The sequence below is a fragment of the Crinia signifera genome, chromosome 19, assembly GCF_055691185.1.
Source record: "Crinia signifera chromosome 19, ASM5569118v1, whole genome shotgun sequence".
Classification (NCBI taxonomy): Eukaryota; Metazoa; Chordata; class Amphibia; order Anura; family Myobatrachidae; genus Crinia; species Crinia signifera.
This window is the reverse complement of record NC_139226.1, coordinates 138,550,592-138,563,160: the sequence shown is the minus strand read 5'-3', so window position 1 is coordinate 138,563,160 and position 12,569 is coordinate 138,550,592. Positions and strand designations below refer to the sequence as shown.

At 49.9% G+C, this 12,569-nt stretch overlaps 1 protein-coding gene across 1 annotated transcript in view; it reads left to right on the top strand.

Moving 5' to 3' along the window:
- NMNAT1 (nicotinamide nucleotide adenylyltransferase 1) overlaps positions 1 to 12,569 on the top strand; it is a 63,450-nt gene that overhangs the window by 24,233 nt on the left and 26,648 nt on the right. The window contains exons 2-5 of the mRNA XM_083161581.1: positions 34 to 281; positions 8,184 to 8,357; positions 8,503 to 8,686; positions 8,773 to 8,909. Of these exons, the coding sequence (XP_083017707.1) occupies positions 86 to 281; positions 8,184 to 8,357; positions 8,503 to 8,686; positions 8,773 to 8,909 (691 nt within the window). The 5' untranslated portion in view covers positions 34 to 85. The remainder of the gene's footprint in view (positions 1 to 33; positions 282 to 8,183; positions 8,358 to 8,502; positions 8,687 to 8,772; positions 8,910 to 12,569) is intronic.

The following is a 12,569-nucleotide window of genomic DNA, read 5'->3' as shown; positions in this document are numbered from 1 at the left end:
CATTTCATGTATTTTATGTTTTATTATTTGCAGTTTTGATCAGTTTGCCTGCAAGACTCTCAGTTTTCCGCAATCCGTCGCCCGCATGCTGGGGCTGACCAGAATAGTTCTACCCCTCTGCCCCAGAGTCATCAAGTACAAACCCCATAATGCCTTCGCTTGGTTGCTAAACAACCAGGGGCGCCTACTGATTTGGGGCTTATTACTGCCTCATTGTGCTAGCCGTGCGTGTTCTGGGACTGGCAGAGACAGCTGGGCAAGGAGCCCACAGCGGGCAGAGGGTGAGTCAGATTATACTTATATACTGTATACCTTGTGCATTGTCTGTTATCTAATCACAGGCCGGATAGGCGCGGACTGTCCGCCTCCATGCATGCAGTAATACCGATTACGTACACTCCAGGAAAATCTGTTCCAGCCTTATGGCAGATGCGCTTTCCCTGTCTATGTAGCTGTTGTCACTGACACTCCCATAACACACCCATTAAGCAGTTTGTCTCGCTAATCACCGTCCAGCAACACCCAGCAGCATTGTGATAATGGGCCTCATTCATTATCAGACGCAGAAGTCCTAAAATCACAAACGGCCTATTTTCGGACATCTGTGCGTTGTGCAGTGGGCTCAGGGGGCAGCGACGTACCATTTTGTGGAAGTGGCCCGGACAGCACAGCTGTTGGGGATTTGGGAACTGTTTTCTCAGATGCAAAAAGGGGAAGGGGTATCGGGAGTGGGCATGGCCTCAGATTTACCGGGTTCCTGATAACACTGCCCATGCTGGCTAATAACACTGCCCATGCTGGCTAATAACATTGCCCACACTGGCTAATAACGGTGCCCACACTGGCTAATAACACTGCCCACACTGGCTAATAACACTGCCCATGCTGGCTGATAACAGTGCCCACACTGGCTAATAACATTGCCCACACTGGCTAATAACGGTGCCCACGCTGGCTAATAACACTGCCCACGCTGGCTAATAACAGTGCCCACACTGGCTGATAACACTGCCCACGCTGGCTAATAACACTGCCCACGCTGGCTAATAACGGTGCCTACACTGGCTAATAACACTGCCCACGCTGGCTAATAACGGTGCCTACACTGGCTAATAACACTGCCCACACTGGCTAATAACGGTGCCTACACTGGCTTATAACGGTACCCACGCTAACTAATAACACTGCCCACACTGGCTAATAAAGGTGCCCATGCTGGCTGATAACACTGCCCACACTAACTAATAACATTGCCCACACTGGCTAATAACGGTGCCTACACTGGCTAATAACACTGCCCACGCTGGCTAATAACGGTGCCTACACTGGCTTATAATGGTACCCACGATAACTAATAACACTGCCCACACTGGCTGATAACACTGCCCACACTGGCTGATAACACTGCCCACACTGACTAATAACACTGCCCACGCTGGCTGATAACACTGCCCACACTGACTAATAACACTGCCCATGCTGGCTAATAACATTGCCCACGCTGGCTAATAACATTGCCCACACTGGCTAATAACGGTGCCCACGCTGGCTAATAACACTGCCCACGCTGGCTGATAACACTGCCCACGCTGGCTAATAACATTGCCCACACTGACTAATAACACTGCCCACGCTGGCTAATAACATTGCCCACGCTGGCTAATAACAGTGCCCACACTGGCTAATAACGGTGCCTACACTGGCTAATAACACTGCCCACGCTGGCTGATAACACTGCCCACACTGGCTGATAATGGTGCCTACACTGGCTTATAACGGTACCCACGATAACTAATAACACTGCCCACACTGGCTGATAACACTGCCCACACTGACTAATAACACTGTCCACACTGGCTGATAACACTGCCCACACTGACTAATAACACTGCCCACGCTGGCTAATAACATTGCCCACGCTGGCTAATAACAGTGCCCACACTGGCTAATAACGGTGCCTACACTGGCTAATAACACTGCCCACGCTGGCTAATAACGGTGCCTACACTGGCTGATAATGGTGCCTACACTGGCTTATAACGGTACCCACGCTAACTAATAACACTGCCCACGCTAACTAATAACACTGCCCACACTGGCTGATAACACTGCCCACACTGGCTGATAACACTGCCCACACTGACTAATAACACTGCCCACGCTGGCTGATAACACTGCCCACACTGGCTAATAACGGTGCCTACACTGGCTTATAACGGTACCCACGCTAACTAATAACACTGCCCACACTGGCTAATAAAGGTGCCCATGCTGGCTGATAACACTGCCCACACTAACTAATAACATTGCCCACACTGGCTAATAACGGTGCCTACACTGGCTAATAACACTGCCCACGCTGGCTAATAACGGTGCCTACACTGGCTTATAATGGTACCCACGATAACTAATAACACTGCCCACACTGGCTGATAACACTGCCCACACTGGCTGATAACACTGCCCACACTGACTAATAACACTGCCCACGCTGGCTGATAACACTGCCCACACTGACTAATAACACTGCCCACGCTGGCTAATAACATTGCCCACGCTGGCTAATAACATTGCCCACACTGGCTAATAACGGTGCCCACGCTGGCTAATAACACTGCCCACACTGGCTAATAACGGTGCCTACACTGGCTTATAACGGTACCCACGCTAACTAATAACACTGCCCACACTGGCTAATAAAGGTGCCCATGCTGGCTGATAACACTGCCCACACTAACTAATAACATTGCCCACACTGGCTAATAACGGTGCCTACACTGGCTAATAACACTGCCCACGCTGGCTAATAACGGTGCCTACACTGGCTTATAATGGTACCCACGATAACTAATAACACTGCCCACACTGGCTGATAACACTGCCCACACTGGCTGATAACACTGCCCACACTGACTAATAACACTGCCCACGCTGGCTGATAACACTGCCCACACTGACTAATAACACTGCCCATGCTGGCTAATAACATTGCCCACGCTGGCTAATAACATTGCCCACACTGGCTAATAACGGTGCCCACGCTGGCTAATAACACTGCCCACGCTGGCTGATAACACTGCCCACGCTGGCTAATAACATTGCCCACACTGACTAATAACACTGCCCACGCTGGCTAATAACATTGCCCACGCTGGCTAATAACAGTGCCCACACTGGCTAATAACGGTGCCTACACTGGCTAATAACACTGCCCACGCTGGCTGATAACACTGCCCACACTGGCTGATAATGGTGCCTACACTGGCTTATAACGGTACCCACGATAACTAATAACACTGCCCACACTGGCTGATAACACTGCCCACACTGACTAATAACACTGTCCACACTGGCTGATAACACTGCCCACACTGACTAATAACACTGCCCACGCTGGCTAATAACATTGCCCACGCTGGCTAATAACAGTGCCCACACTGGCTAATAACGGTGCCTACACTGGCTAATAACACTGCCCACGCTGGCTAATAACGGTGCCTACACTGGCTGATAATGGTGCCTACACTGGCTTATAACGGTACCCACGCTAACTAATAACACTGCCCACGCTAACTAATAACACTGCCCACACTGGCTGATAACACTGCCCACACTGGCTGATAACACTGCCCACACTGACTAATAACACTGCCCACGCTGGCTGATAACACTGCCCACACTGGCTAATAACGGTGCCTACACTGGCTTATAACGGTACCCACGCTAACTAATAACACTGCCCACACTGGCTAATAAAGGTGCCCATGCTGGCTGATAACACTGCCCACACTAACTAATAACATTGCCCACACTGGCTAATAACGGTGCCTACACTGGCTAATAACACTGCCCACGCTGGCTAATAACGGTGCCTACACTGGCTTATAATGGTACCCACGATAACTAATAACACTGCCCACACTGGCTGATAACACTGCCCACACTGGCTGATAACACTGCCCACACTGACTAATAACACTGCCCACGCTGGCTGATAACACTGCCCACACTGACTAATAACACTGCCCACGCTGGCTAATAACATTGCCCACGCTGGCTAATAACATTGCCCACACTGGCTAATAACGGTGCCCACGCTGGCTAATAACACTGCCCACGCTGGCTGATAACACTGCCCACGCTGGCTAATAACATTGCCCACACTGACTAATAACACTGCCCACGCTGGCTAATAACATTGCCCACGCTGGCTAATAACAGTGCCCACACTGGCTAATAACGGTGCCTACACTGGCTAATAACACTGCCCACGCTGGCTGATAACACTGCCCACACTGGCTGATAATGGTGCCTACACTGGCTTATAACGGTACCCACGATAACTAATAACACTGCCCACACTGGCTGATAACACTGCCCACACTGACTAATAACACTGTCCACACTGGCTGATAACACTGCCCACACTGACTAATAACACTGCCCACGCTGGCTAATAACATTGCCCACGCTGGCTAATAACAGTGCCCACACTGGCTAATAACGGTGCCTACACTGGCTAATAACACTGCCCACGCTGGCTAATAACGGTGCCTACACTGGCTGATAATGGTGCCTACACTGGCTTATAACGGTACCCACGCTAACTAATAACACTGCCCACGCTAACTAATAACACTGCCCACACTGGCTGATAACACTGCCCACACTGGCTGATAACACTGCCCACACTGACTAATAACACTGCCCACGCTGGCTGATAACACTGCCCACACTGACTAATAACACTGCCCACGCTGGCTGATAACACTGCCCACGCTGGCTGATAACACTGCCCATGCTGGTTGATAACTCTGCCCACGCGGGATTCGGTCCTTTGGTCTACAGCATGATATTCTATAGTCAACAGGTCGACATTATTAGGTCGTCATGGGAAAAGTCGACATGGTTCTAAGTCGAAATGTCATTAGTTCGACAGGTCGTTAGTTCAACAGTGTCTAGGTCGACATGGGTTTTTCACTGTTCTTTGAGCCGACATGTGCCGACAGGCCAGTGGCGTAGCTAAGTTTTGGGCCGCCCATGCAAACCCCCCCCCCCCCCAATCCCCCGCAGTCTTACCTATCGCGCTGGTCCCGGCGGCTCCGTTCTTCTGCTGAGGACCACCACAAAATGGCCGCCCCCATACAGCAGACAGTTTCAGAGAACTGTGTGCTATATGGGGGCTGCCATTTTGTGGTGGTCCTCAGCAGAAGAACGGAGCTGCCGGGACCAGCGAGATAGGTGTCTGCGGGGGATTGGGGGGGGGGGTGTATATATAGCACCGCAGCCCCCGGCGCCACCACATGCACAGCGCCCCGCGCGGTGGCTGCGGTGCTATAGTTACGCCGCTGTGACAGGTGGTATTTCATGCCCTACCAACCACTAGGGCATGGTGGGAGAATAAAATAGTGTGCCGAGCGTAACGAGGCCCCGTTTCCGACGCATTGCAAGCGCAGCGAGGGATGCGAGGGGATGCAGTGCACTTTAAACTGTGTCCATGTTGACTGTGTTGACATTCAGGTAAAAAAACAGTGAAAAACCCCATGTCGACATTTTGACTGTTGACCTAGACATTGTCGAACTAATGACCTGTCGACCTAACGAACTGTCAACCTAATGACCTTTTGACCTATAACCATGTCGACCTTTTCCCATGTCGACCTAGACCAATGTCGACCTAATAGTGTCGACCTAATTACTGTCGACCATCATGCTGTAGACCAAATGATCCCAACCTGCCCACGCTGGCTAATAACGGTGCCCACGTCGGCTAATAACGGTGCCCACGCTGGCTAATAAAGGTGCCCACACTGGCTAATAACGCTGGCTAATAACGCTGGCTAATAACGGTACCCACGCTGTCTTATAATAGTGCCCATGCTGGCTGATAATGGTGCCCATGTACGATTTCAACGCTGAGTTGTTAGACGTAGGGCCTGCCTTCTGTGCTCGCAGCTGGCACATAGCAATAGGCACTAGTGTACTGCATGTAGATGTTCTAGCTTTTCTGCCATCTATTCTGATGATCATGGAGACTCCTAGAATCCCTTTCTTCCCCCGGACGGCCTTTCTCCTGAGGGGCTTTATTATAGACCTGAGCTTATTGGCTCATGTGGGTATAAATAGCATCTATTTCGGTGATGGTTCCTGTATGTCTGGGCCTATGCCCCCATGTCTCCATTGCTGGCTTGGCATGCTTTGTATCTCGCTGCTCTCTCCTGTCCTTATAATGGCCAGATTCTGGATTAGGTTTTTGTCTGCTGCCCTGACCCCAGAATTTATATCTGATTGTGCCTGCTTCCTGCCAGCCCTGACCTGATTATAGATCTGATTGTGCCTGCTTCCTGCCAGCCCTGACCCCAGATTATAGATCTAATTGTGCCTGCTTCCTGCCAGCCCTGATCCCAAATTATAGATCTGATTGTGTCTGCTTCCTGCCAGCCCTGATCCCAGATTGTAGATCTGATTGTGTCTGCTTCCTGCCAACCCTGACCCCAGATTATAGATATGATTGTGTCTGCTTCCTGACAGCCCTGACCTCAGATTACAGATCTGATTTTGCCTGCCTCCTACTAGCCCTGACCCCAGATTATAGATCTGATTGTGTCTGCTTCCTGCAAGCCCTGACCCCAGATTATAGATCTGATTTATTCTGCTTCCTGCCATCCCTGACCTCAGATTGTAGATCTGATTTTGTCTGCTTCCCGCCAGCCCTGATCCCAGATTGCAGATTTGATTGTGCCTGCCTCCTACCAGCCCTGACCCCAGATTATAGATCTGATTGTGCCTGCCTTCTGCCAGCCCTGACCCCAGATTATAGATCTGATTTTGTCTGCTTCCTGCCAGCTCTGACCCCAGATTACAGATCTGATTGTGCCTGCCTCCTACAAACCCTGACCCCAGATTATAGATCTGATTGTACCTGCCTCCTGCCAGCCCTGACCCCAGATCATAGATCTGATTGTGTCTGCCTCCTGCAAGCTCTGCCCCCTGTTTGTTTACCATGATATGCTCTGTGCTGCCAGATCTGTTGGATACAAAGCCCCATTCCAACCCACCCTAAGAAAATAAAAATGAAGCGTATGACAGGTGGAAAGATATGGAACATGCTCTAGGCTCTGACGGCCCCCACCCTAGGCGGTACAGGGTGGGACACCCACAGACTGCACAGATTTATGGCTTCCTATTGGCTCACTGGTGACATCCTCCTGCATGGTTAAATGCTGATTTGTAATATTTTGCAGCCCTTCATATAAGCGTCAGGAACTTATCCGCACACTTCCCTGTATATCTCTGCTGGAGGCTATACCGTTCCTGACTGGTGAGAGACCTACACCCCCAGCATCCATACAGTAATCTGGGGACAGAGGGGAACATTAGGGGGCGGCACAGATGCTGACATAATTGGGTGCTGTGACTCCTGACTACCTCTGACCCATATCCTGCCCGGCCCGGAGTATTGTGCACAGGGGTCAGTGCCACTGATTGTACAGTGTGTTGTGTAACCTCCCCTAGCAGACTGTATTACAACACAAACATTGTGTCATGCTGCGTTACATCTGACCCAGCTACACAGTCACTTCTGCTCGCCTATGTACTAACAACGTCCATTGATGCCTTATCAGGACTTGTGCAATATGAGAACTGTAAAATGAATGAGATTTCTGTATACTGTATATAATTGTGGCGGTACATCTGCCGGTACACAGGCATCTGCTGTCATATATAAGGAACCAGCATACAGAATGGATGGAATTCCCATGTGCTTTGCGGTTGCTACCCCATTTTGCAACAGTCTCTGATGAAATAATCTGTTTCCTCATTACTATCTGCTGCAATGTACTATCAGCCGTAAGCCGTGTCACCCGTCACACCCGCCATGTGCCACTGAGCTGCGGATTCCCAATCCCCTCTCTGACTTGCCACGTGTCTGTTCCATTTGGTGGCCTGGGCTGATGTCCTAGTGGTATACTGGTAATAGAACAATCATCAACCATCACATTTCATTTAGAGGAAGCAGCCAATACAGTAACTGCCCTGTGCTTGACAAGACATCCACAGGACGTGGCCGGCTGGTGGCACCTGGCAACCAATGGAATTGACATTTGTGATATTTGGACTTCATGTGACTCATCCATTAGGATACTAAGGTGCAAGATCTTTGTCCATTGTCCCCTTTCCAGCTTGTGTGAGGAACCCAGCCACCGTCCACGTGGATTCCTGGCTGCCACAAGAGCCCATGGAGAAGGCGGATGACCTGACGGAGGTGGTGCTGCTGGCCACGGGCTCCTTTAACCCTATCACTGTGATGCACCTGCGTCTGTTTGAACTGGCCCGTGACTATCTGCAAGGAACAGGTAAGTGAACCCCAGGATCACATCACAGGCCACTCATTTATAAGGAGAGATAAAGGTTGGGACGGCCCATAGGGGCTCCGCACATATGACCAGGGAACAGGGTAGAAATGTGCATTATAAATACACCATGTGCTTTATGAAACAGGGAGATACAAGGTAGTGAAAGGCATCATATCTCCTGTGAGTGATGGCTACTTGAAGAAGGGGCTTGTGGCGGGGTCTCATCGGCTGACTATGGCACGGCTGGCAACCGAGACATCTGATTGGATAGAGGTGGATACCTGGGAATGTACAAAGAAGGAATGGACAGAGACTGTGCTGGTATTAAGGTAATATGGAGAGTGGTGGTAATGGGCGTCCTCCTGGCAGCGTCAGAGGCAGGTGACAAACATTTCTGGCATTGTGCTCCCTCCAGACATCACCAGCAGCAGCAGCTTGGAGGTGCCCACACCAGCTCGGGCCAGAGGAAGACGGGGTACAAAAAGGGTCACAAGAGGAAGAGAGAGAACAGCTGCCAAGATGTCACCGACCATAACTGTCCGGAGAGTAAAGGTATAACGTCAGGGGCAACGGTGGCCCAGGCTCCGTCTGTGGTGGTAATTCGTGTTCCATGCATGTAGTTACCAAGATGGGTGGTGTATGTTACAGGGTCTCTCAGCTCTTAGCCATGTTCTCCCCTCACCCGTGACACTTTCTGCCCCCCTCCAAGAGAAAGTTTCTACTTTCTGCCACCGTCACTTACGTCCTCTCATCCATACCCCCTGCACCTGTCCCACAGCCTCCACCACGCCTGTCCCACAGCAACACCCCCCCACCACGCCTGTCCCACAGCAACACCCCCCCCCCACTCTGTACCTGTCCCACAGTAACACCCCCCACTCTGCACTTTTCCCACAGCAACAGCCCTCACCACGCCTGTCCCACAGCAGCACCCCCCCCACACTCTGTACCTGTCCCACAGTAACACCCTCCCCACTCTGCACTTTTCCCACAGCAACACCTCCACCAAGCTTGTCCCACAGCAATCCCCCCACTCTGCACCTGTCTCACAACAACCCCCACCACCACTCATGTCCCACAGCAACACCGTTCCCTTGCCACCATCCCTCCCTGCCTTAACACATCCCCCCATTCCTTCCCACAGCAACACATTCCCCCATAACTGCACGTATTGCTATCCTCTCCCCCATACATAAATGAATCCCCACAAGTATCTTTGTGAAGGTCACTCCTCATCTGCTGCCATACTGACCACACTGACTTCTGGCCGTCACACAGCCCCCACCCTCCCACAGCATGGAGGTCGGACATTCTGTCCCATCCTCCCAGGTCACCCTTTGTCTGTCCCATCCTCCCAGGCCCATGATTTATGTCCCAGTGATGCCAAATATGGTGCATTGCACGCATAGTCACGCACAGGATGTTTAGGCAAATGCGCGTTATATTTATTTAACGCTTTCTTATACAACAGTTTCTTATATAGAATACACATATTCCGCAGTGCTGTACAGAGAATATTTGAACATTCACATCACTTTTTACATCACTTGCTTTTTACTGCTAGAAAGGAATCTAGGACGAGAGGGCACGAGTTTAGATTAGAAGAAAAAAAGATTTTGTTCCCTTAGAAGAAAAAATTATATTCGGTCAGAGCAGTCAAACTTTGGAACGATTTTCCTGGGGAGGTGGTGTCAGCACAGACAATAAATATGTTCAAATTAAGGTTGGATAAGCATTTATTGGTTAATAACATCCATGGGTACAAATAGTAATCATGAAATGTCTTTAACAACATACTATACAGCAAGGGAAAAGCTATTAAAACCTAGGTTGAACTTGATGGATGTATGTAACTCCCTGCCCCAGTGGAGCTTACAATCTATATTCCCTTCCACATGTACATGCACACACAGACATTCTAGGGTTAATTTTGTTGGGTTCCAATTAGCCTACCAGTATATTTTTGGATTGTGGGAGGAAACCGGAGCACCCGGAGGAAACCCACGCAAGCACGGATAGAAAATACAAACTCCACACAGTTAGGGCCATGGTGGGAATGGATCCCATGACCGCAGCGCTGTGAGGCAGTAATGTAACCATTACACCATCCGTACTGCCCCGTATATATAACACATGGTGGGAATAGATCCCATGACCGCAGTGCGGTGAGGCAGTAATGCTATAACCATTACACCGTCCGTACTGCCCCGTATATATAACACATGGTGGGGATAGAACCCATGACCTCAGTGCTGTGAGGCAGTAATGCTAACCATTACACCATCCGTACTGCCCCGTATATATAACACATGGTGGGGATAGAACCCATGACCTCAGCGCTGTGATGCAGTAATGTAACCATTACACCATCCGTACTGCCCCGTATATATAACACATGGTGGGAATAGAACCCATGACCTCAGCGCTGTGATGCAGTAATGTAACCATTACACCATCCGTACTGCCCCGTATATATAACACATGGTGGGGATAGTACCCATGACCTCAGCGCTGTGAGGCAGTAATGTAACCACTACACCGTCCGTACTGCCCCGTATACATAACACATGGTGGGGATAGAACCCATGACCTCAGTGCTGTGAGGCAGTAATGCTAACCATTACACCGTCCGTACTGCCCCGTATATATAACACATGGTGGGGATAGAACCCATGACCGCAGCGCTGTGAGGCAGTAATGCTAACCACTACACCGTCCGTACTGCCCCGTATATATAACACATGGTGGGGATAGAACCCATGAGCTCAGTGCTGTGAGGCAGTAATGTAACCATTACACCGTCCGTACTGCCCCGTATATATAACACATGGTGGGAATCGATCCCATGACCGCAGTGCTGTGAGGCAGTAATGCTAACCATTACACCATCCGTACTGCCCCGTATATATAACACATGGTGGGAATAGAACCCATGATCTCAGTGCTGTGAGGCAGTAATGCTAACCATTACACCATCCGTACTGCCCCGTATATATAACACATGGTGGGGATAGAACCCATGATCTCAGTGCTGTGAGGCAGTAATGCTATAACCATTACATCGTCCGTACTGCCCCGTATATATAACACATGGTGGGGATAGAACCCATGACCTCAGCGCTGTGAGGCAGTAATGTAACCATTACACCATCCGTACTGCCCGTATATATAACACATGGTGGGGATAGAACCCATGACCTCAGCGCTGTGAGGTAGTAATACTAACCATTACACCGTCCGTACTGCCCCGTATATATAACACATGGTGGGAATAGAACCCATGACCTCAGTGCTGTGAGGCAGTAATGTAACCATTACACCATCCGTACTGCCCCGTATATATAACACATGGTGGGGATAGAACCCATGACCTCAGTGCTGTGAGGCAGTAATGTAACCATTACACCATCCGTACTGCCCCGTATATATAACACATGGTGGGGATAGAACCCATGACCGCAGCGCTGTGAGGCAGTAATGCTAACCATTACACCATCCGTACTGCCCCGTATATATAACACATGGTGGGGATAGAACCCATGACCTCAGTGCTGTGAGGCAGTAATGCTAACCATTACACCATCCGTACTGCCCCGTATATATAACACATGGTGGGGATAGAACCCATGACCTCAGCGCTGTGAGGCAGTAATGCTAACCATTACACCATCCGTACTGCCCTGTATATATAACACATGGTGGGGATAGAACCCATGACCACAGCGCTGTGAGGCAGTAATGCTAACCACTACACCGTGCGAACTGCCCCGTATATATAACACATGGTGGGAATAAAACCCATGACCTCAGTGCTGTGAGGCAGTAATGCTAACCATTACACCATCCGTACTGCCCTGTATATATAACACATGGTGGGGATAGAACCCATGACCACAGCGCTGTGAGGCAGTAATGCTAACCATTACACCATCCGTACTGCCCCGTATATATAACACATGGTGGGGATAAAACCCATGACCACAGCGCTGTGAGGCAGTAATGCTGACCATTACACCATCCGTACTGCCCCGTATATATAACACATGGTGGGATAGAACCCATGACCTCAGTGCTGTGAGGCAGTAATATAACCATTACACCATCCGTACTGCCCCGTATATATAACACATGGTGGGAATAGAACCCATGACCTCAGCGCTGTGAGGCAGTAATGCTAACCATTACACCATCCGTACTGCCCCGTGTATATAA